We start from the raw sequence: 25440 nt of genomic DNA on the forward strand, positions 1-25440 counted from the left end.
ACTAGATATCCTGTTCATAAGGGTTCAAAACTGAGCGTGCAATATTGCTTGGGCAACTCAGACATAGGCTTTGAACTTCGGGTGGTGCTGAGCGGAGCCTTGGGTTGGACTCGATGATCCTTCTAGCTCGGGTTATCTGTGACTACTGCAGCCTCAGGCCCGCGGCTGTCACTTCGATTCAACCGTGTTGACAGAACTCCTTTAAAGCGTTTCTGCTCCCACCGCATCTAAGCGACGATTAGAGCATCTCAGGGAGCCGCCGCTCCAGGGCAGGTGCCGTGTGCGCCCCGAACCGAGCAGTGCCAGGAAGCCCAGGCAGCTCCTGCTGTCCCAGCAGCGCCTCGTATCTCCGCCGCCCGCAGTTTCCGTCTCGGCGGTACCGGACTGAAGGCACCGCCCACCGCGCCCGACGCCTCCGCGCTCCGCCCTCTCGTCACGCGCCCCGCCTCCCCCCCCCCAACACCCCCCCAACCCCGCGGAGCCGCCGGGAGCGCGCAGCGCCCTGAGCCGTGGCCGGGGGCGCGCAGCCCGGCGTCTCCAGCTGCGGCGATGGCGGCGGCGGCCTCGCAGCGAGACCCGGGGGACTGGCAAGACTTTTCGGGCTTTCAGCCCTCGGCGGGGAGCGCTCCCGAAGCCGCCCGAAGCGACAAAAGCGGTTGGGATCTGGGGGCGAAGTTGTCCCTCTGCTTCGAGCCCCCCCCGGCCCGCGCTGCCGGTTGCGGCGAGAGCCGCGTTCCTCTGCGGCCCCTCACGGAGCAGAGCGCGTTGCAGGACGACGAGTGAGTGCAGGCCCGGGGAGAGGGGGAGCGGGGCGGTGGCGTTCCGGCCGGATGGGGAGGCCCGGTCCGGAACGGCGTGGAGCGCGGTGCCCCGCTGTGCTGCACAGCTGGGCCTGCGGGTGCGGGCCTAGCGCTGCACCCCGCTTTGGCCGGGTCCCCGGTTGGTCTGCCTTCTGACCGAACGCACGTTTGGAATTACGTGTGGAAAGTATGGGAAGCGGATGGGGAACGGCATCTCCGAGTTTTGCAGCCGTGGTCGTTGCTTTCTCCCCTCAGCAGCAGAGCGTTTCAGGCCTATGGTGCCTTCCTGCTTTTAACTTCATTTTAAACATTGTTATAGCTTATGGTAATTTTCACTCTCAGATTACTTCGTTAGAAACACTGCGGTGTTTCTTTTACTTTGAGTTAGCTCGGTTGGATGTCCTATTTCAAGAGAAGGGCAGAAAAAGCCCCTCAGCAGATGCCTGGCTACCTTGTACCAGCAGCGAGGTCATCGGTGAGTCAGAGGCATTGCTCAGTGCTGAGGTTCTGCCTGCCCTCTGAGCCTGGCTAGGCAACTGCTCCAGACACGCACCCACACCGCATTGCTTCCGGGCAGTCCAAGATCTGAACTGCTGTACCAGAGTAGGACTGCATGTGCAAGCCCCTTGTATGTAGAAATGATTAAGACGAGCTGTAGAGTGGTGAGCTGAGATCAGCGAGAGTACTGCTGGATAAAGCAAAATGATTGTGACTTTGTTATTCTGTGATAAACGGGGGAAAAAACAGTGTTATGAAAGCTAAAGCAAGCTGTAAAAATAGAGGTTTGGCTCAGACGTTGCTGTCAGCCTCTGCTACTTCTTGACTTTAAACTGCAGGAGGCAAGGAAGACGGGATCAACTGTAGGAAAAGAATTTCTAGTTGAGCTCAAGTTTCAATAGGGAAAGCCTTCCCCACTTCCCAGGAAGACTTTGAGTGGAGTTATATAATTAGCAATAAGGCTGTGTCTTTTTTCACTTTGCTTTACTTTACTGCTCTGCCTAAATTTGGGATTAAAAATGAGAAATAATTGATGTTTGTTAAAACTTGGCTTCTTGACTTCAGAGTGTAATAACAATGTTGTCAGTAAATTGCAGGTGAATATTTAGGGAGGGAAATGGATGCTCGCTTGCAGAAAGATATTCCCATTTCAGGTACGCTGACTGTGTTATGCTGTACGTTTTAATTCCTCTTTTCCTTTCTCCAGGATTTGGAATGCTTTGACTGATAACTATGGTAATGTAATGCCAGTTGACTGGAAATCTTCCCACACCAGAGCTTTGCACTTGCCAACTCTGAACCTTTCAGAAAAAGGGGTAAGTTCCAATCTGCAGAAATACCCTTTTCTTACACTCAGCAGGGGAATAAAGCAATTTGCATTTGTATAAAGGACTATCGCTACTAAATAGATTAAAATATTTTGCTTGATATTACACATGAGGCTGTCGGATATCAGACGTGAGAAAAACAATTGTTGATGTGTGTTTCTACATGTGTTGGAGTGACGTGCGGTTAAATGGAGGCCTTTAGAGGCCAGTGCTAGAGACCACAGCGTGGTAGACAGTTGTACAGTGAAAAAGATTTTATCTGAAGCGCTTTCTCCTCTCTATTTCATTTTGAAGAGTGTTCTGGGTAAGGGAGAAGAAAAGGGGTGTTCTGATTTAGTAAATCTCATACAGACTTTTTAAAAGTTGATCTCATTCTGCATTCATTTGGAGACTGAAGTGATTCTTTAATGGGAAAATTGACCAAGGAGAACAGAAGTGTGACTTAGTTCTGTTTTGGCTTTCTTATTTAACAAATGAATAGTTTCCTAGGGAAGGAAGAGCTTCAGTGAGGTTTATGGAAGAGGTTGTCCTCTGAGCTTCTTACAGGTGGATTAAAACACCTGAGGAAGAAAGCTAGGAAGAATTCTCATCTCTCAGGTCTTCTGAGGGAACGAGTTGTTTAAGCACAGCGAAGTTGGATTACGTTGTAAAAATATCTCAGTGTGTAACCTGAGAATAGATTAATGCTTTGATTTCTGCCATCCATTAAGGAATCTGTAGCTACTTTTTATGCTGACAAGAGCAGTGATTGTTCTGGTGAAAAGGATAGCAGAAAAAAAAAAGCAACACTTCACCATCTTCCCCTGCAGAGCTTCTGTGTCTGATGATTATCTCTTGAATTTTGGCTTATATATATTATGTTTTTTATTAGTTGCATACTCAAACTTCCTAAGTGGTTTTAGAGTAATTAAATCCTTACATTTAAAGTTAAAAACAGTCGCAGTTCCCTGTGCTGTGTTTGTGTTATGTGACTGAAACAGTAGACTGGAAGGCTGATTTCTTAATAAGTAAGCAGTTACAATATACAAATATTTAGTGGAATTTTTTGCAAGGAAACTATGACAGAACTACATAAATATGAAGCTGTGTTGCTGGATTCTAAAGAATCTTAGGTATGATGGAAGTAGAAAAGAAATTAGCTTATGAATTAAACATAGCTCAAGTTTTTTCAGCTTCCACTCCACCTGGCATGCCTTTGGATGTCTGAAGCCCATCTGTTTGGAGGCATTCAGCACCATTTCGTTTCCTACTTCTCTGTTTCAGCAGTACTTCTGGATATGTGACAGCACATATGGACCAGCTAGTAGCTCGTTTTAACTTTCTTACAATGAATGCTAAGAGCTAAGCAATGCTTCCTTGATGCATTTGAAGCTAGTAATGTGCTACTGGGTTTGTGTTTGAGGTATTCCTCTCCTAGAAGAGGAATACGTAAAGTGAATGAGATTGCTTCATCAAATCTTTGTTGCTTCAGCGTCACAGATCTCTGAATACTTTTATGTAGCTCTGACAGTAAAAGGAGAAGCTGGGAGGAAGTGTTGTGCAGTAGTGTAAGGAACAGCATTGCGTAATTGCTTGTGCTATATTATTGTTAGATTACTTTTAGACATGCTGTTGCTGGAATTGATCTGCTTGGCGGGTACAAAAGCCTAGGTTGCCAGTGCAAGGAATGGGCATGCAGTATGGCCTGTCAGTGTCAGCTGTGTTTTGGGCTGTTTTAAGTGTCTTATTAGCCTAACCATCAGAATATATTCAGTGAATCTCTCAAAATGTTGTTTCTGGGGATGTCAGGAAGGGGGAGTTGACCTCCTTCTGGATGTGCTGTTATTCTTGCTTACCATCTCATAGATGTTGACTGTTTCAGGACTGCAGACGTGAACAAATGTCATAACTGAGATGTGTCTGTGTGGTGGGTGAGCAGATGTTCCAAGGGGAGAGGCCTGTCATTGCATGGTTAGTCTTGATTCTGGAAAAAAGAGGACACCCGCCTTCCTTCTGATGTCTGAAGAAATACAAATTGTGTGTTTTCAGATGATTTTAGCTATTCTGGGTTGTTTTGGCTGGAATGTGATAATAGCCAAAATGCAGAAAAAGAAGCAACTTGGTAAATAAGCTGCAATATGTCAGGGTATGAGAATGTGTGTGACTGATGAAGGAGGGGACTTATTTAAGGAAACGTTCTATTTTTAAAACAACTTTTTATGTTGCTTTCATTATGTGAAAAAGCAAAACTCTAAAAGCACATAAAGCCACAGATGTGTAATGCTGTTTATTATATGAAGGTTATTCAGCATGGAGTGGAAACATCAGTCTTCTTTTAAGACAACTGCGTGTTTTAAATGTATGCAATGGGCTGACAGCTTACCCTACAGATATCTACATGATGTTGTGTATGTGGTCTTTAAATGCTGAGTTCTTCATCTTTCAAGAGTGGTGCCTCTCTTAACAATTGGAGTGGGTAAGCTGTTTCAGTTTCTGTGTGCGTGACAGCACAATGCATTGAAACCAGTATTATGGGCAAGGAAAATGTTTCGTTTGTGAAACTCTGTATTAGTTCCCCTTTTGTGAATGTTTTTATACATTTCTGCATATGTATTTTTATTTGTGTGTGTTCAATTTTCATGCTTTCTAGGTAAATGATAACTTAAACCTTGACCTGTCAGATGATGAAGAGCTAAGAGAACAGCTGGATATGCATTCCATCATTGTTTCCTGCATCAATGATGAACCGCTGTTCACAGCAGAACAGGTATGCTTTTCAGCACAGTGGTGATATTGTAGTATTTTCTTTTCACCTGTAATTATGTTGTATTCTTCTTCCTTGCTGTTTACAGGAGCTTGCTTTCTTGATTGGCTTTGGTTCTTGTTGGGTTGGTTTTTTTTTAGTCATAGTAATGTGTGAGATGTTATTCATATCATTCAGGTTTGAGAAGGTATTCCAGTGCTTCAGGTGAGGCTTTTTACCCTCATAGTGTGATAGTCTTTTTACCCTTCTTGTTGTGAATAAGTTGGAAATGCTACTAAATTAAATATATGGGTTAAGAAGCCAAAACATTTTCAGTATATTAAGATTACTGTAATATTTGTAGTTTCACAACATTCATGTCTGCATATGGCTTTGTGGTTAGTGAGAATTCTCGGAAGTTTTTGCCTGTATGAGAGCAAACTAATAGTTCTGTTAATCGGCATTTAAATTGTGGTATCTAAAGGCTTCTTTTTTGGATGCATGGATTTATGCTCTATTCAGAATTACTGTTTTGAGTAAAGTTAATGTCCATCCCACTTCAGTAAGCAAATGTAATGCAATATATATTCAGGGTAAAATAGTATTAAGGGTTGTGGTTGAGATGGCTCTGAAGAATTGGTAGTACTATTTTTTTTGTCTGCTGATCGTGTTGTGGGGATCTTCCATTTTGATGCAAGTGCTGGATTAGCAGGTAGGTTTTGCCATGTTAGCAGAAATATGGAGAAAAACATTCAGACTTAAAAGAGCTGAGAACACAGTACTCCATTTACAGTAGATTATTTTGGGTGGTGTTTTGAAATGTCATCTTTGTTCCATATGTGCTGAATTTTCTCTCAAAGTGGCATCCATAAAAGTACATGAGAGCTTTGCTTAGAGAAGTGTGGTGAAATTTGAGAGTATAAAAAAACCTCTTTGATTTTGTTGCCGTTTTGACTGAATCCTTTGACTGAATCCTCCAGAAAGATATTCCAGCATACACTTCACTTCTCTTAAACAGAGCTTTGTGTACCTTCATGTAGAATAACTGTGTGGTTTCAACACACTGCTTGTATCAAGATCACCGCACAGCTACCAGAGTAAGGTACCTTGAAAAGAAGCACTTATTCTCAAAGAGTAAGGATGGGGAGGAAACGTCAGTGTGATTTTATTCATTCCTCTGAACTCAGTCTCAGTATGAGTTTCACTTAGGATAGAATCTCTGAATAGATTTGCTTCAAATTGCACCTGTGTCTCTTCCTGCAGTGAGCATTTTCATAAGGATTGTCTTTTTTGAAGGTAATTGAAGAAATAGAAGAAATGATGCAGGAATCTCCTGATCCTGAAGACGACGAAACACCTACTCAGTCCGATCGTCTCTCCATACTTTCCCAGGAAATTCAAACACTCAAGAGATCCAGTACAAACAACAGCTACGAGGAGAGTAAGTGGTTTTTATTTAGTATTTTGTTATAAGAAATAGTTACTGAAAATGATATGGTCTTATTTCAGTAGGCTTGTTGGAAATAATTTAATAGGTAAGCTTGTCACGTACTTCATTTATAGTGACTCTGATGAAATATCTGCATCCAAGGATGTTTTGAAAATATTAGATTTCTCCCAAAAGGAGGGAGTATATTTAGAATGTAAATAGAAGATGTTTCCTTGTCAGCTTCCCTCACTTAGAATGAAAATGAAACTGCATAGAATTTATGTGTTGGAGCTTGATTCACTGTAATGAAGTCCTTTCATAGATAATGGGATGCCTATTATTTTTATTTATTAAATTATATATTCCGAAGTGAGATGCTTTCTTTGGCTGCTTTACTGCTCCTGTTCAAGGAGATTAGCTAAAGCTCTTGAAAGCTATACAGTAGAATAAGAAATAGTGTTTCTTGAGTACTGTTTCAGTCATTGCAACTAATCTTGATACATGATAACACGGGAGTAAGGAAACCATCCCATTTTTTCTTATCTGAGGACTGCAACCCTTTCCACCTCTTCCATTCCCTTTCAAAAAACCTTAAGAGGAAAAATAGTTCCTCTTCTACTGCTCAAAGGAAATTATTTGCAATATTCTATATAAAAGGAGAGATTACATGTGTAGTTTAAGCATTTGCTTGTAAACATAAAGCTGTAATTAATCAATTTCATGATGGAAATTTGATTAATTTGCTAGTTTGTCAAATCTGTACTTGAAAGTGATAGGACTTTGCTGTTTGCTTCCTCGTAGTCTGGATCAGCAGTATAAATTCTGCAGATGATTCAGAAAACCAGCTGACCTTTTGTGGCATGCCTTACAGCTTCTGCTACAGTTCAGATTTATGGAGGAGATTCCATTTTCATGGTTGGACTTGTAGCTGTCTTAACACATAAATTTCAGGGATGTGAAAGCATAGCATATCCTGCTCAGCAGGGCTTCCTGCTCTTCTGACAGTTCCATATGTCCTTAGGTTTGGAGCTAATCAAGCTTGCTTTGTATTTCATACCATATTTGTTTTGCTTTGCCTTGGGAAAAGGAAAATAAATATCATCTTCTTTGTTGCATCTTCTCTGCTGCATCTTCTCTTTATGGATTAAAAATCAGCCTTGACCAAATAACTCCTTGAATTTCTTTCATCAGATAATTTAACTCCTTCACCAGTTCCTCAGAACCAGCTTTCACATCTTTCAGGCCACTGTTTTATAGAAAGCTCTTGCTGCTTTTTATTCATATGCAAAGCTGCTTCTGAGTTCTGTCAGCATCTCTTTGAATTTGTTGAATTTTACAGGTTGCAGGTTTTTCCTGGAAGCTTAGTCTGTCTTCTGTAGGATAAGTCAGAGGTGTTAATCTTTAGGACTATAAGCAAGAAATCAAAGCTCTCTTCTTGGATGGGAAATGTGTTGAATTGTTCAGTTCAATCTACTTGAAACTTATAGCCTTTGCCGTTCTGTACTGTGCTCATACTGCTACATTCTTCTAGCAGAGTTTAAGACATAAGCTACTCTGAAAAAACTGAGGCTCACTGCCCTAAGAGGTTTAATTGCATCTTCTTTGGTAAGTGAGAGGGAGCTTTCCTGAATCAATCAATTTTCCCTGCTCTAATTTAAGAGAGAAAATCATGTTTCACTACTACCTTTTGATGCTTCTGAGAGCTGTGCTGCTGTATTGTAGTTTGTGTATTTATCTGTATTTTTCAGCACTTGCCATGAGTAATCTCCTGTCTAACAGTTTACTAGACTAATGGAACATAACCAAATAATTACAAACACATATGCAGTGTCTTTAAATGGATTGTACTCTTGTAATCAGAACTGCTTGTTTTTCAAATGCCAGTGGAAGTGATGCTCTTTGACATAGCATCCAGGAATTACAAGTTTAAGCACGCAAGATGTTGTTTTGAGTTCTGAAATGGAAAGCAGTCTTCAAAAAGCTTTCTCACATTGAGCTGAAGTGAGCCTCAAGAGATCCTCCGTGGTCATAATTCACTGTCTGTAGCAGTAGTACTTCTAAAATGTACACCTGGAGGGTTGGTTTAATTTCTGAACTGTTATTTTTAAGTCTTCTTGTGTAGGCTTGACCAATTTAGACTTGTGCTTTTTCAAAACTAGCAGGACTGATTTTTGCTTGGAAACAAGCCTATTAGATAGTTTTGGTTCTGCGCTTTTGTTTCAGGCAATACTTCTGATTATCATTCCTGGATAAAGAAATTGGAAGTTAGTGTTTTGTTTTTTCCCCCTGCTAAATGCATCTTAAAAAATCATAAAAGCTTGTTGTTGTTTTTATTAAGATGCGTACGTGCCTTGCCAGTGTCCCTAGGAAAATCCCCTCGCTCAGCATATACATAGTTTCTGTATTACTGTAAGTGAAAAATCCATGGATTCCAGCAGTGTCAAAGTGGTGACTGCTTTGTATGAAAAGCCTTCTCAAGAGTAGGTGCAAGAGGAAAGAGATAGTTAACAAAGGTGTCACTATTCCAAGTCTAGTGGTTACTTCAGCTTCCTTAACTACAGCACTCCCCTCGTATTAGTGGATTGTATCAGATTTCTCAGAACTAAGCAGAAAGTTTAAAATTCACTTATTACTAATCTAGTTTCCTCTATGATGAACTTATTCCTTTATGAATGTTGATTTGTTCTACGTAGTTTTAGAATGTATTTTGTTGTTTTGAAAAAAGTCTGAGTATTGTTTTCATGTCACCCTGCACATGTTCTCGTGCTTAGAATCGTGACAGATTGCTTTTTCTCTTAACTGTTTACAGGAGTAAAAAGATTGTCTGTTGCTGAGTTAAACGAACTGCTAGAAGAAATTGAGACTGCTATTAAGGATTATTCTGAGGAGCTGGTACAGCAGTTGGCACTGCGAGATGAGTTGGAGTTTGAGAAGGAAGTGAAAAACAGCTTCATTTCTGTCCTCATCGAAGTACAAAATAAACAGAGAGAGCACAAAGAAACAGCAAAGAAGAAAAAGAAGCTGAAAAATGGTAGTCCTCAGAATGGGAAGCAGGAAAGAGGTCATATGCCTGGAACAGTAAGAGTATATTTATCATTGTTGTTAAACTCAAAATATTTTTCATTCTTCCCTATGGAAAAGTAATAGTCCTTGATTAGACCAAGATAATTGGTACATCTTTCATGCCTTTATTCACAAACAAGACTCCCAGACACATCCTAGTTATTTTTTTGATCTTTTTTCCATGCATTGATATAACCTTTTGATAAAACATTTTGCTTTTCTACGTTTCTTTTTGAGAATAAGATGTTTGCGCATCTGCCTGGAATCAGAATACCTTTCTTGCCAGTAATGCTGTCTTTTGATGTAGTGCTGTGTGTTCTATTATCAGATTAGGCAAGCTCATCCATCTGTTTCATTTGGTTTTACAGTGTGAATTTCAGTATGTTTACTGCAATTAGTCTTATAGGAAATCCAGTATTATTGATGGAGCTGTTCAGATATTTATTAATCACGTTGACCTGGGGCTAGAAAAGAGTAAATCTTACCCAGAGTCTCTGAAACTTGTGTCGAAGTTGTTAACTCCAATAATAGATTGAGGTAAGGCTAATATTTAATGCAGCTGTACAGGGAGGAAATAACTTGGTTTATTCTTTGCGGGAGATAGCAAGAGGAGGAAAAATGTCTTTCAAACTGACTTTGAAAAAAAGAAGAGGTAGACAGTGAGAAAAGTTAGGTCATTATCCTGTCAATGTAATTTTGTCTTATCTATCTGGTGTAATTTGAAATGGGTCATTATTAGAATTCCTAAGCTTCTGTTATAGGGTACAGAAAATGTGCTTGATGTATTGTGGGCTGGAATTACATGGAATTGTGCTAATCTTTGCTAATTATACTAAAAGAATTTATATAAATTTGGAAGTCTACCAATCCAGATGAAAAACCATTCCTTGTGTGTATAGCTGAGTTTTAATGGAACTCAGAGAAAGTGGATGTCTGGAAAACAATATGGAATTTTTATCCCTTTGCGACAGCAAATCAGAGAGTTGATATATACTCCTTTTTGGCGCTCAGTCACAAAGTGGTATTCTAACTAGGAAGAAAAAACAACCTGATTACTTGGTTTTGAAACTTGACTCAGGTGATTCATTGCCTATTCTGATTATTTTCTAGCTTAGAGGCTTGAATAATGCTTTCAAGAACCAAAGTATTTGGTCCTGTTACAAAATATTCTCAGGTTTGGTTGCTTCAAGATGTACATATCAGATTGTTTCCTTAGATGAATTGACTGATTATCTTGCAGATAGACTTTAGGCTTAATACGTGTGGTTCCTTTGAAAACAACTTCCACTATCTATACAGATTTGGGAACCTTCAGTCAGAAGCAAAAGTGCAAGTTTCTTCCTTTGACATTCTTTTCTTTTCGTCAAGGAAGAGCAAAGAGTGTGTATCTGAGTAGTATATTTGGATTACTTAGTAAAGAGTGAGCTTTTGTTAATGCAATTAATTACCTATTAGCTAAAACTACGCTGAAGTCTCATTTAAATACAAAACTTTAATAGGATTTAACAGGAAATAGGATTACATTTTCATATTCTGAGAAAATTGGTTCTTCTATAGATACATCATTTGAATTTGAACAAATACAGGTTGTAATTCTTTGTCGTTGATGCAGACTTTGGGTAAGTCATTTTCTTATACTTCCAACGCTTATTTCACAAGGATGTAGCAAGAGTAATGGAAAGTACTCAAGTCATGAAGATACTGTTTCCTTTAAGCAGGATATATTAAAAGACTTGAGATGGCTTTGGTAACATCTGCGTCTTTATTTACTGACCCTTTTGCGCTTTGGAAAGCAAATGAATCCAGTATTCCAGCACATTTTTCTCCTCTTCCCATAAATATATACATTTAGATAAGTGTGCTCTGGTGTGCACATCGTACTGCTTGCCCTCTGGCAGCAGCTTAGCAGTTTCTTCTTTTTATGTTCTTGCCAATTGCTGAATTTTATATTTAATCCTGAATGTCAAAATTGTTCCAGTTTCTTTTTTTAATCATCTTTTCCTGCAAGCAAAAAGGATTACAATATGTGTGAGGAAAACTGCAGTTCGATTATATATTATTTTTTCCTCACTTGGTTTCCATGTAATGGAGCTTGAAATTAACATGAATGCTTTATTAACCAATTGTGCATATTTTATCTGAGGAAAAAAAATAAGGCGGGGGGGGGGGGGGGGGGGGGAAGAAGTACAGATAATAGCTTATTTTTGCTTCAGTGGCAAAGGAAGCATAAAATGTTTTGAAGAGGTTGGAATTAAAATGACTGCCTCTGAAAAATATTTCTTATAGATGCTTAAAATCTATAAAACTGATATCAGCAGTGTCTGATGTCTCTAGAGATGTACTGCTCAAACATAAGCTTTAAAAGGTTTGTACTGTGAACTAAACTTCAAGTGTTTTGTATGTTTAAACATGAAACTTCAAACCTTAAAATATAAGTCTCAAAATAAAAGTACAAATTTTGGATCTGAAGTGTGAAAGACCTTGTTTAATTTAATTTTATGTAGATATACTGCTCAGCTGATACTGTCAGGTTGCATATTATTAATGAAAACTTAGTAGATGAATGAAAGAAGTAGAAATGTGCTGAAATACATCTCAGAGCTTGTCTTTGTCATTTGTCTTTCTGTTGTGATAAATGCTGATCAATGCTAGCTTTCTGAACTTTTCTCTGTCCGTTTTTTTTTCTCTGCCATGTTTTCACTACCTTTAGCGCTTCAGCATGGAAGGGATCTCAAATGTCATTCAGAATGGCTTCCGCCACACGTTTGGAAACTCGGGTGGAGAGAAACAGGTGCTGGGCTATCCTTTCTCTTTTCCTCATTCTTTGTCTGAACCTTTGGTAGGAGCTGAGATCTTGAAAATTGCCATTAGTTGAATATATATGCCAAGACAGAAAAAGAAAAAATAGGACAAAAATGTTGATATCTGTAGTCTTTGTCTGCCTCAGGACTCCGATCAGCCTACCGTCTCTCCTTCTTTCCTCAATGGGATGAGACAGTCAGGGCTCAATACCCTGATGCACTGCAATAATAGCTCTTATTGCTTACCCCAGACTAAAAGTCTGATTTGACATAATGTCTGCTTTGGGTATGTTGCACGTCTGTGCAAATCAAACGTCCAACAGTAGAACATATACCGGATTTGACATTCCAGTTTAGCTTTCAGTATCAAAGGACTTGGGGGATGTCTACAATGAAATTTCTTTTTCTTCCAGCGGTCAGAACTGATATATCTTTAAAACTGAGTAGCATCTGCAAAACGCATGAACTGTATTGTATGTCCTATTGCCACTGAAAAACTGCATGATGTAAAAAGCAGTGGAATACGTACAATACAGATTACTGAGGTAACACAAAAGGGAAAGGCATGTTTGTGTCTTGTTGACTTTAACTGTTGAAACTTATACAGAGCCCAGGTTCAGTGGGCATCCCTGGAGATGATAGATACACCTGAGAAACAAGATTTTTATATTTTATTCCGAAATAATACTTCACTGTTTGTTTCAGAACTGTAGTATTATCATGAGGTTATAAATCATGGGTTTACCCTCTTTCTCAAGCAAGGTATGTGTCTATGTGTTAATGAAAGCATATATTCAGCTATTTGTCACTTGCTTTGTGAATCTTGAGCACGTGGCTAGACCTAACCCAATAGAATTTGCATTGCCTCACATTATCTCAATTCTCTTCAGTTGCAGTTACATCTGTGCTGTTTGTTCTGTTGTTTTTGCTGCTGTCTTTACCAGACAATACTAACTACAGCTGTTTTTAGGCGTTTCAAATATAGGAACAGGCAGCTCAGACTTATTTTCTATGTGTATGTTTATAAAAACACATCTTTTCTTCTTGATTCTATTCATAAGTAGCTTAGTCATTTATTTGCAATATCACTAATTGAATAACTTCTAGTAATTTTTTTCCTGTTAATCTAATAATGCTGTTTTTTACGATGATTGCACTTTTCTCCTGATGTATCTTATAGTATTTCTTGTTAGCTGAGATATATTTTGTTTTTCTCTCTTGCATTCTAAAGCTAATTGTGGAAAATAAGAAGTTTAAAATGAGAAAGAGGGGAGCAAGGAAGGTGTGATACTACCTCTTTCTAAAGTAGTCCCAGAAGACCATTTTCTATGGCATTTGTTTAAAGTCTGTTAACTGAAAGGAATTTTTTCTGTAAATGCCTCCTAGGTAATGTTATAAAACTTTTCTTCCAGTGTCAGTCCTACTGTGTTCTTCACTTGCTTGCTTTGCTCACTTTTGCTTTGTCAGTTTACCCAACTCTGGCCATTCTGTTAAGACACTGATGTGTTTTTTCTTACTGCAGCAAGTTAGAAAGCAGAATAAGTACCATCATATACCCAGCGATACTTTAGTTTAATCTAATTTTGCTTAGTACTTCTCTCACAACATTTGAGTCTTTTTCTTTTTTTTTTTTTTTTCGGGGCATGTTGTGCTTGTAAACTTAAGTTCAGGTATTTTTGTGTGGCTGGAAAGAGTTATGTAACTCCCTGAGGTTGTATTATGAATAAATAAATAAATAATGCAGGAGCAGACAAAATTTTTTGAGTGCCTTACAAGTTTGAGGTTCATACCCATTCAATCGCAGCATAAAGTTTCTGACATGTTTGTTCAGTTCTTTTCTAAGCTCCTGTCAGTCATTAATTTCTATGGCTTTTGCCACCTTTGCTGTTTTCAGGATAGTGCTACTCTGAAAACTAGGTAGGTACTTTCCTTTAGAAAACTGTAGTCCTTTTTTTGTCTTTGAGACATGAGTAAACACGACTTAGAATTTTTCAGTGTCTTCACTGATGGTAGAATTTAAAGAGAAGTTTCCAGTGGGAACTACCAGTTCCCATCAGATAATGCAGCTGGGAAAATACAACACCAACAACAGCACAAGAAGCATCAAAATGCTGTCAGTTCTTTCTGTGATCTTATCTCCAGAAGGAATTGCAAGATATTTTCATTTCACTTATTATACATATCAAACACTTTGTGTGACTACAAATTACAGTGGGGATTGCTGCTTATCATATCGTCAAATGTGTGTCAAAAATGTACAGGTCACAGTGGATTTAATGCTTGGGCATGTCATTAAGCTATACCCAAAGCATTTTCATAATGTGTTCTTCACAGAGTAATTCAGGGAATGAGTTTTAATAGGGCCACTATAGAGACTCACTGTTAACAGTAAAGCGGTGATGAGAAAAATGAGGTGATTTTTGGAAAGTAAGAAAACAATTACATGATCATTGTTTTTGTCTGTTTCATTGTAAAGGGAAATCAGTAGGTAGATATTATGGGGCAAGGAAAACAGGAAACGTGTATTTGGTCATTAAAATGTATCAGTAATTTAATGTGTAGGTTGGTAAAGGGTAGAATGCCACTTGAATGTTCTGAGGGCTGGAAAGCAGAGCCTGAGATCTGATTTCTGAGTTAATAGATCTACTTTTGTCTCTGACATATGTAGATTTAAGAGCCTTGTATCTAGCTATTGATTTTCTTGGTTTTGGGAATAATGTAAATCTTTGTGATACATCTGCTGGGGAAGAAATTGAAAATTGACTCGTGGATGGTTTCCTTGGAAGCACTGCATGCTTTCCTCTGCTGTGCTAAGTGAATGTGAGGAAAATGCTGAAACAGTAGGGAGGGAGTAAAGCACCCCATCTTTGCTCAAGGTTTTGGTGAGGTGTCAATACAAGGACATAAATAAAGCAAATGTGAAGTTGGTTTCAAATGATCTACCAGCATTCTTGACTAGTAGAAGTGAGAGTTCAAATTTAAGTGCAAGTGATGGGTTCATGCTTGATTAGGTTTGCTTTGTTCCTTTTGGTTGGAAGCATTACAAGGTCAGAAGGTGAAAGCTGTCTCTTTTCATTTTCACCCAACTGTAGGGCAGTCTAATTTTCTTTGTACAGAAGACTGTACCAGATCACCTTCAGAGATGGGAATGGACGGTGCTCTTTGATCTACCAAGGTCCTTGGAATGTTTCATACACTTAGAAGGTGTTGAGCAGTGACTGGGAAAATCCCATGGCTGTTCTGAAATGTTTCTAACATAACCTATGGCCAAATTTTCTCAATACTTGTTAGCACATTTGTACAAACCTGAACATCTTATTTCATGTGCCTTTCACAGCCTGCATCAGATGTGTTCTGCAGTCCTTTAAAGGCTGAGTAATATCAGTTCGCAAATGATTTGAAGGAAACATAAATAAGAATTGTTTATCTGGAAATGTATATTTTTTTATATTATGAAATGGTTACTTTATGATTTTTGATACAAGTGTCACTTACACTACATTTGAAGGAGCCCATTTGAAGATGGCTTATCTGTATTTTAATTGATTAAGACCAGAGAGTGAGATGGCTGTTCTAGCTTTTGCTTCACTATAAGTACTTAAAACATATGAAGGACTTGTTCTTGACATCTGGAAAGAGGAGAGATTTTAGATTTTACTACAGCCAAGTTTAGGCCTTGAGAAAGAATGTCAGACTATTTACGACTTCCATTTGTTGTTGCCTTGTTTGTTTGTTAGTGTTCTGCTGCATGAGTTTTAAAGAGATGTTTACATAATTTGGAAAAAGAAATAGTTTAGTTTCAGTAATGACAGCTTTTAGGTGTGAGGAGTAGAATCATAATCATTTGCGAAATACGATTTTTGAAAAGCTGTTATTTTGGGCTAGCAATTTTAATAGCTACAGTGTTCACAAAAAGAATCCGGGTAACATACGTAGCATTAAAAGGTTGCCAAGTAATTCTGTTCTTTATTTGACAGTATTTAACAACCGTCATTCCTTATGAGAAGAAAAATGGTCCCCCATCTGTTGAAGATCTTCAAACATTAACCAAAAGTAAGTATAAAGGTGTTTCCCCAGTTCATCCTGTCCTCTGTGAATGGAAGTGGTTGCTCAAACCAATGAATCATATGTACATGGTTGTCTATTTCTGTCTCACTCTATAATTTATGTGATGTGTTTTGACCTCCTCTTCTGAGGTTTTCTGAGTCCCTGCAGACTATTCATTTTTTAGTTACTGCCTGAAACTCTTGCATCAGAAAACAAAGGTTTTCATATTGTTTCCATGAGTGGGGACTTGAAGCAATACTGTATGTCATGGAATAATCCAGAATGTATCTGTCTCTGCTACCTTTTAGTACCTGAAATACCTCCTTTTGTTCAAATTTACTGTGCCTTGCTTCTGTAATGACTTACAGAAATTGAAATGAATGCAGAAACAAATAAGATTAATTGTTGATAATAAATTTTAGTAATGAAGGCATGTGAACTAAACCTGAGTTTTGACACTTACTTTCTTAGGCCAGATCTTTGAAATTATTAAGTTCAAAGTCCTTTGTGTTATACTCCAATTTGCATGATAATTAAGGTTGTATGTTCAAAAATAAAATACTAATTATAATTAAGTAAAGCAGCAAATCTCAGGGAATCAATGGTTTTTTTGGTTGTTTTTTTTTTTTAATTTTTATTTTTTTTAGATTTATAGGAACAGTTTGATAGTAGATGGTAAAATCACGGAATGGTTTAGGTTAGAATGGACTTCAAAGATTGTCTAGTCCCATCACCCTGCCATGGGCTGGGTCACCTTTCAATTCGTAGAATAATAGAATCACTGAACAGCCTGGAATGAAAAGGACCTTAAAAGATCATCGAGTTTCAACCGCCCTGCAACCATCAGACCAGGCTGCCCAGAGTCACATCCAGCTGATCAGTTTGACCCAAAATGGATCCATATTATAGTGCAGTGCTTGGAATCTAATGATGCCATAAGGTGTGTTCCAGCTACACACTTGTTATTCTACAGGTGGCTCAAGGATAGTAACAGGCTGGTTGGTTGTTTTCCTGGAAAGAGAAAATAAATATTGGACAAATTCCAAAGGAAATGAAATGTTCAAATGGAAGTTAGGTTCCTTATGTCTTTCTGCAGTATACATTCTATTTCACTTTTTATATTTAGTCCTTCAGATTAATGTTACCCTCTTGCCATATTCAAATTTTGCTTGAAAATATTAACAAAAACTTGATAAATAAGAGAGAGGTAAGAGCCCCCTGAAAATGGCTTATATTGTTTAATGGTTTACTAACAAAATGTCTTGCTAAAAGAAAAAGAAAATTAAATAATATTCTAAAGAGTATTAACAGGATGGCCTTCTGTAGGTTGGCTGGAACTCAACCCTGTGACTCAGTTGCTGATTCATGACAGCCCCTTTGTGCTGTTGTTATCATAGACCTTAAAGAAAGGTTTTTTTTGGAGGGGGGTTTCTATTTCCCCCAAAGCTTTGTGGTGTTCTATAGTTGTGGACGTATGCCATTGCATACGTGTTTATGTACTTATCTCCCTAAACATAAAAGATGTTGTACATACATTTTGAATCTTCTCCATATTGATTGCTATAATCAGTATTAAACTTCTAATATAAGAAGTCCAAGAATAGATGATCATTTTTATCCAATCATTTGCAGCAGTGCATCTCTGGAAAAGTAACATTATTGCTTGATTTCAGGTGAAGATGGCAAAAGACAAGTAGTGCAGTGTGCTTTTCTTACTGAAGATTTCCAGCTCTCTGGCACCTGATAGTATATTTCACTTCCAGATGTGGTGGCTTTGTTAGCAAGGCTTGTCATGATGAAGATATGCCCAGTGAAGGGCAACAAAGCTGTGAGGGGATGGAGCACATGTCTTAGGAGGAGCAACAGAGGGAGCTGGGATTGTTTAGTCTGAAGAAGAGGAGGCTCGGGGGAGACCTTATCACTCTCTATAACTACTTGAAAGGTGGTGCAGTCACTGTCCCTGGAGGTGTTCAAGAGCTGTGTGGATGTGGCACTGAGGGATGTGGTCAGTGAGCACAGTGGAGTTTTACTGGTGGTTGGACAAGATGATTTTAGCAACCTTAATGATTCCATGATTTTTTTATTATTTTTTTTAAATTATTTTTGCTGTCATTATTGGTGACATCTTACTGTAAATAATTAGCTGTGTAAAATGAGTCTCTTTCATCTGCCTGCTGTGGAGTACATTGAGAATCATACAAGTGAAGGGTGAAGGTACTACATGTCCCTTCTTGTGTTTCTTCTTGTACTCCAGTTAAGGGTCTTCTTGCTAGTAATATGTAATATCCCCATGAATAGTAGAAATACCTTTGCTGTTTGTTTGTTTGATGAATGTTGTCTAAATATCTGAATTACTTGTTTGTTTTTGTTTCCACACTTCAGTCCTTCATGCCATGAAAGAGGATAGCGAGAAAGTGCCAAGCTTGTTAACAGACTATATTTTAAAGGGTGAGTACGTTTCCTAGCAAAAAAAAAACTTTTTTTTAAATTATTTTATATTAACATGCTGAATATAAAAGATGTATTTGAAAAGAGTAGTGCAGCATTCATGAGTTATGTTAGCCTTTTATTGCAGAAGACTTTCATCCATTCAGGGGCTTGTGAGCATATAGTTCATAATACAGAACAGCTGTTTTATACGTGAAAAACATGTGTATATTCACATGGGTGAATCTCACATCAGTGAGAGCAGAGCAGCCTGGGTTACAAAGTTAAATGGGTGTAGCTCATTTGTGTGTTACTAAGTTTTCAGAATCAGAATTCAGACTACTTAGTATGTGCAAAATGAAGTGCTTATAACTTGGTTTAAAAATGTGTTACCTTTTAATCTCTATTACTTATTTATTTTACATTTATTTATTGTATCTCCATCTTTTACTTGAAGTTTGAGTACTAATCATCTATTTTCCAGTTTTATGCATTGATTTTTATTAGCAGAATGGCAGACTTTGAGAATCACTGCTAGCTTTAACTTTAAGGAGTTGTTCTAGGTAGTTTCCAGGTTGTTAAATTGCTTCTAAACACTTCTTCGACTTTGTTTTTGCCCACATCTTAAAAACGCTTACGTTATTGCTTAAGTCTTGCAATATACGTTGTTCTCACTTCTTTAGTGTTTAAACATTAATCAAACTTCAAAGATCAGAACAAGCAGGTATACCGGAGGAATGATGGCTGACATTTTATTTGTCACTCAAATGTGGATTATATTCAGCTGTTCAGCTTCACGGTTTTATGCTTCAAAAGTTTTTCTTTCCTTTTGGCATCAAGTTTTCCAAGTCTTAATGTTTATTTATTTATCAAATATAGTCATTTCACTGTGTTTTGGGGTTTGGCTTTTTTAGTTGCTGTTTTTAAGGTTTGTGTATTTATCATGCAGATTCTAACCACTCATCTCATAGAGTTTTGAATACTGTTGCTTCAGAAAAACTGATAAGAGAACCACACAGCATTCTAGAAGCTTCAACAGATGTCTGTTGAAAGAGGCTCATTTCTGATTTTCGTGTAGCGTAGAACTACCGCATACAGTAAGAGTGCAAAGCTCCCTTTAGTTGATTCCTTTGATTGCTCCACTGTTTGCTTACCCTTTCTGAAAATCTTTCTTGTGTTAGATATTTGCTTATGAGCTGAGAGCCACTTAAGCTTAAGATGAAGGGGTTTTTAATGGTGATGACACTAAACTTTAGTTTTATGAAGCAGAATTTTTGTTCCAAGATAATGAACTGTTGTCAACAATTAGAGCTGTTTGCTTTCCGTGATAATATATCTGGTAGAAACTGAACGGATAGTGTTTTTTACAATTTCTCCCCTTATTTTTAGACAGAACTATTGAGAGAAGTTTTTATATTACTTGGATGCTGAGAAGGAGCATCCTGGCTGCTGAGGGAAGGAGGAATCTTCTGCAGAGAACTCAGGAAAACAGATTAGCTGAACATACGACAGGGTGATCTAAGAATCCCTGAGGTTCCCTCCTACCTCTTTTCTGCACGCTCGTGACTCCAAAGTCACCAGGGATGTTCTACCAGCTAGTTGCACCAATTACAAAAATATCCTGCTCGCATTAAATGTGTTGGATCAAACAGTTCTTTGTATACTTTCAGGGAAGCATTGTGCCTCCTATTGTAAAAGACTAATTAGGGGAGTTTAAAGGATAATCTCTCTCTCACCTCACTCATAGTGAAAGGAAGAGGTATTTCCCATCAGATATCGTAGTTTCTGAACTAAGAAACCATGAACTAAGGCTTTCTTACTCTTCTGTGGATCTGCTTGCACAATATTCAATCTAATCAGTGTGGAATATTAATCTGTCACTGTAGCCCAAGCTGAGTTTCACATTGCTATATTTAGATTGTGCTAAATACTTACAGCTCATATGCCAGCATTACGTTGTAATGTAGATATTGTCACCTACCACTCAAGATTTGCTCTAATTGTTTAGAATCAAGAGCTGAAGAAAAAATATCAGTGAAAAGTGATGCTAATGATTTCCATAGTATTATTGGTCTACTATACTGGAACAAAAAGTGTTGTAATCCTAAGAAGAACTCCTAATAGAACTCTAAGACCAAGCAGTAAGCGTTCATTTTACAGCAAGTCCAGCTGCTTTTGTTCTGATAGAAACAAAAAGAAAGTGAAATAAGTTTGTATCTTCTCTGAATTTCATAGTGTTTGGTAGAAACGTCACTATTTTAAATATCTTGAACTAAATGCCAAAATTAATTGTAAAGCTTGTGAAAGACTAAATTTGGATCATGTAGGAAGACACCACCAACCCCACCATATGTATCATCTAATACTTGATAGATTCTTTTAATGATGATTGAGTAGTTTTCTTTTGGCAAAGCAGTTTAGTCATGAGCTGGAGCGTAGGTCTAGAACTTGAAGGAGAGTTGTATGACTAGATCTCCTACTGACCTGTGTTACCATGGATCGTTCCTATGTTTTTTTTTCATAACTGATGTAAAAGTGTCATCTGAAATGTTGTCTGCAGATGCAGTATAATAAAGAAATGAAAAAGGCCAGTGCAACTCAGAGCTCTCAGAGGTGTTTGCACAGGCATTGTTCCTTTTATGTCAGGAAATAAGAAAACTCCCTGTGTGTTTCTGAATAGGAGTACTAGTTTTCATATGATGCATTTTGGTTTTTACTTAAAAATAAAAAATAATCTCATTTTCCATTTTCTGCTACCTCAAGAATGTTTCAAAAAATTATATATATCATTACTTTATGTTGTCCTCATGTATTATTCCTTCTTATGCATGATGGCAAGAACAAACAGTATGGGAGTAACCTGCTAGGGAGAAGTTCACAGCAAATTTAAAGTAGTAGATGAGGAAAGCTTGGAGGGAAGTGGAGTTAGCCAGTTTTACTGTTATGGAGGTGAGGAGAAATCATTAAGGAAGTCTGCAGGAAGCTAACATTTCTTAATTCAGATAGTTAAGAAGCAAATCAATACATTTCGTATAGATAGAATCAACATTTTTAGGAATAGTTTGTCTGGTATCGCATTTGACATGTTATTTCAGAATTACTGAGTTTATTTTTATTTATATATATATTTATATATATATTTATATATATATTTATTATTTTTATTTTTATTTTTTACAAAATGTGGGGATTTAATTCCAGTTGGATAGAATATATTACTAGTAGTACAGTATGCAATTTGAATACATCATTCGCTGCAAGACCGCTTTCTTCCTCAATTCCAGTATAAACGTGAAGTGCAAATAAATTTTGACATTTTTAAAGCAGTTGCTAGGTCTGAGTATGCGTGTATGTATGTACATGTAGATGAAACAAATGGCTTTGGTATCAGATGTATCATGACAGTAAGCTGTTTTAAAACGTGTTGCTAAGCTCTGTGCTCTTGTCCAATAGTTCTTAAACAGTGATTGTGACATAAAAAATATAGTGCTGAACAGTTACATACCGAATATATAATCACTGAGTAAAGTAGGTGAAATATATATAGTGTTATTTTCTCTTGGGCTTTTTTCTGTATGTAGAGATCATAAAAATAGAAATAATTTTCATCTTGCAGCTTGTTTTCCAACTAATTATCTGATCTTTTAGGCATCTGGTAAAGGCTAAAGAAACAACAGAACATTTTTTATTAATGAAGCGAGATCTTAACCCTTATTCTACTAATAAAATACACATTTAACATAACAAGAATATTCATCTACTTGTCTTTGAATTTTTTCTTTTATTGTTACAGCTGACTTCTCTGTTTGCTTTTGTGTTGTGCTAGCATTGGTTTGAAAGCTGGATTGCTCCGAGGTTTGTCTTGTATGTGAAACAGGAATGAGAAACATGTGAAGGGCATGTCTTGTCTTCCCACTGTCTGTGATTCAAGTACACACACCAGATTTAGAAAGTAGAATTAGAATCCCAAATTTTCAGTGCATATTTTAATACATAATTGCATGTGTCACCTTTTAGTTAGCATTCTGTTCTCTAATATAGCACCACATAAAGCACTGTTTAAGACATGACCTTTAGTTAACTCATTTCTGGATGATGTTAGTTTAAGATCGTAGGTTGTGTCATTTAATCTTCTTTTGAGGAGAAGATGTTATCTTAATTGCGAGTTTCAAATGATTTCTAGATTTTGCTGTGTTACCGATAGGGTAGAATTCAAGATTTAATTATTCTAGTGTAAATGACATATTTTTATACAGACTAACTTCACTGATGTTTATTCAGATATCTTTGTGGTCTCTTACAGTTCTGTGTCCTACATGAAGAGGGCTGCCTTTCAGAACTAACTGTGTTCCTTCCTATGATGAGAAGCTTTCCATGGAAATAACTCGCAGTGTTTTCTTCCATTTGGTACTATACCTAAACCAGTGCCCATTTACCTCCTTTGTGTGTGCGTGGATTTTCTGATCCTACATTAAGTCTTCTGGGCATGACAACTCATCCATTTTAACCTATTAGTGCAATGAACTGGAGCAGGGAACAAACACTGTACAGTTTTATTCGCGTTGTTCTGGCTTTTTAAAGTCTCTTTTTACATTGTATAGCATGTAAATCCTCCTGCACATTTTGTTGTGGGAAGGAAAAGTAAACTTTGAATAGTGTAAATAACATAAGCCTAATTGTAAGGAGTCCGTAGCCAAAATGTAAAAATTGTCATTGTACAGACTCAACAGAACGATTCAGATGAGTTCTTCAGGAAGCACTCCGGGACTGTGCTGGTGGACATTTGCTTTCAACAGTTCTTTTAAACATTAACTTTGATTGAGCTACACAACAGTATTGTTCACAGAGTGAACAAGTCCTTATTCTTTTATGGCTTGGCATATGTAATTGGTGTGTTACTTATATTTGTTATCTAACATAAACATCAGAGTAGTGTAATTTTTCATATTTAATTGCTGTTTTTATTTGAATTGTTTAATGTTCACATGGCTCAGATATTCTTTCATATTGCTGCTATAATTTTACTGGTTTTAATACGTGTTTGATCTTAATGAATATGCTTAAGTATATAAACATTTTGCAAGGCTATATCTTTTTCAAAACATGTGTACAGTTTGGACAAAACTTGCACCTGGGTTCCAAGTTAGTATTATATTGAGACTTCGGTCAGTGTGCATCTCTGAACTTCACTACAAATCTTTCTTGTATGCTCTGTCTCCTCTGTGATGGTGTATCTGCATTCAAACAGACGAGAATGTATTTTGCAAATCCTGTAAAAGAAACATACCCTGTGATCTCCATATTAAATATTTGCCACAAATCATTTTGCCAGTCGTAAAATTTACATTAGAAAATAAGGAATACTAGTAGAAACGAAGGAGCTTTTTTAGGCTGAGTTTCTATTAATTCTATGCTAGGTTTTAATAGTATGTGTAATAACACCCGGTGGATAAGATTCTAAAGAGCGGTGTCTTTGTTTCAAACAGTGGTTTCCATTTAAAACTGTCAGACTTTGTTTAAATTATTTCATTTTGGTCAGCTAAAAGGAGAAGAATAGCTTGAAAACAGTTCTCAGAACACTTTGACTTTTCTTTCTAAATACCTCTGCATTGTTTCTTTTGTGCCTCTTTGTTGCTGAACTTCTTTAAGCTTAAATTTCTTTCATCCCCCCCCCCCATCCTCTCTCAGCACCAGACAGCCAGCAGATAATTGCATTAAACACTCATCAGCAATAAGAGACCTTCAGTGTAAGTATGTCACACATGGGGAAGGGGTATTCTTGTTGTTATAGTCGATTAGTAGTTCCTGTAACAAGCAAGAGACCATTTATTTCTTTAGCTGATGTGTTATAAAGTTATGGCATGTTTTTCTCTAGAAATGCTTACTTGTGATTATTGATAACCGGAAATTGACCAAGAGAGGGAGATGACCCCATTTTGTTACTTTTTTTTTAAAGGGGTGAAACTCATTTTGTCTCCAGATGAGATCTATTCAAACTAAGCCCTAAAAAACAAAAACAATTTTAGTGACCCAAGTATCTGCATGGATTTGTGGTGTCCTTCATTAGACATATTAAAAGTACCTATTCATACGATAAAAAATACCCATTTATTATGTATGTAGGATTCAGTTCCCAAAAGTGGTAAATATCATATGTATATAGAAATCTTTATAAATCTCAAAGCATGTGAGTAAAAAGAACCATGCAACTCTGTTTTTCTGAGGAATTCTATATACTTCAAATTCTCTCATGCATCCTTTTTCCAGTTCCAATATTGAATCTTGCATGGTTTGAGGGAGCCGGGCTTCATTATTCCTTTTAGTTTCTGCAAGATAGCAGTAAGATGGACACACTCAGGAGTAATTACTGACAAATACCTGCATTTTTACTGTTCAGTTTTTGTATGAAAATTCCTAGGAGTCTCCTGTGTGAATTCAGTGAATTAAAATCACAGAATTAAAAGTTACTTAAAGGTAGGTATTTGTATAATTTACTTTAGAAGCTTTGTTTTTAACTTCAGCTTCGGTTGTTTTATTTGATAAGGCTGTTCACTTGCTGCTAGAATCAAATGGTGAGCGACGGGCACTGATGGGCAGCAAGTCCCAGGTTGGTCAAGAATTCTTGAAGTAAGTCTCAGTTAAGGAAAAAATAAAACAATACTGTAATCTATTCCCCTAGTGTGAAAAATAATCTAGTTGTTCTCCCAGCGGTACAGATACCTGTATAGATAAGTGGTGGTAAAGAATATCTGCTGCTTACCTGGCCAGGTAATTGTATCCTTAATTTTGGTGTGGTGATTTTATAGCAGTAGTTCGCATCTTTGTT

General features: G+C 37.5%; 1 protein-coding gene across 2 annotated transcripts; it reads left to right on the forward strand.

The window, feature by feature from the left end:
* Nucleotides 1-456: 456 nt before the first annotated feature.
* Nucleotides 457-23935, forward strand: FEZ2 (fasciculation and elongation protein zeta 2). 2 transcript variants are annotated; one of them, XM_072331694.1, is made up of 9 exons: nucleotides 457-779; nucleotides 2005-2113; nucleotides 4755-4871; nucleotides 6144-6288; nucleotides 9086-9354; nucleotides 12050-12130; nucleotides 16118-16193; nucleotides 18570-18635; nucleotides 22918-23935. In XM_072331694.1, the coding sequence occupies exons 1-9, from the start codon at nucleotides 550-552 to the stop codon at nucleotides 22932-22934; spliced, it is 1110 nt and encodes a 369-aa protein (XP_072187795.1). In that variant the 5' UTR covers nucleotides 457-549; the 3' UTR covers nucleotides 22935-23935. The 2 variants fall into 2 exon arrangements, with proteins under 2 accessions (XP_072187795.1, XP_072187796.1); XM_072331695.1 differs by lacking the exon at nucleotides 12050-12130.
* The last annotated feature ends 1505 nt before the right edge of the window (nucleotides 23936-25440 follow it).

This window comes from Excalfactoria chinensis, chromosome 3, assembly GCF_039878825.1.
Source record: "Excalfactoria chinensis isolate bCotChi1 chromosome 3, bCotChi1.hap2, whole genome shotgun sequence".
Lineage (NCBI taxonomy): Eukaryota > Metazoa > Chordata > Aves > Galliformes > Phasianidae > Excalfactoria > Excalfactoria chinensis.

Coding starts and splice junctions, on each gene's coding strand:
- FEZ2 (XM_072331694.1), top strand. CDS start 550: ATGGCGGCGGCGGCCTCGCAGCGAGACCCGGGGGACTGGCAAGACTTT. Junction 2,114..4,754: donor TGAACCTTTCAGAAAAAGGG/GTAAGTTCCAAT, acceptor CATGCTTTCTAG/GTAAATGATAACTTAAACCT. Junction 9,355..12,049: donor GAGGTCATATGCCTGGAACA/GTAAGAGTATAT, acceptor CACTACCTTTAG/CGCTTCAGCATGGAAGGGAT.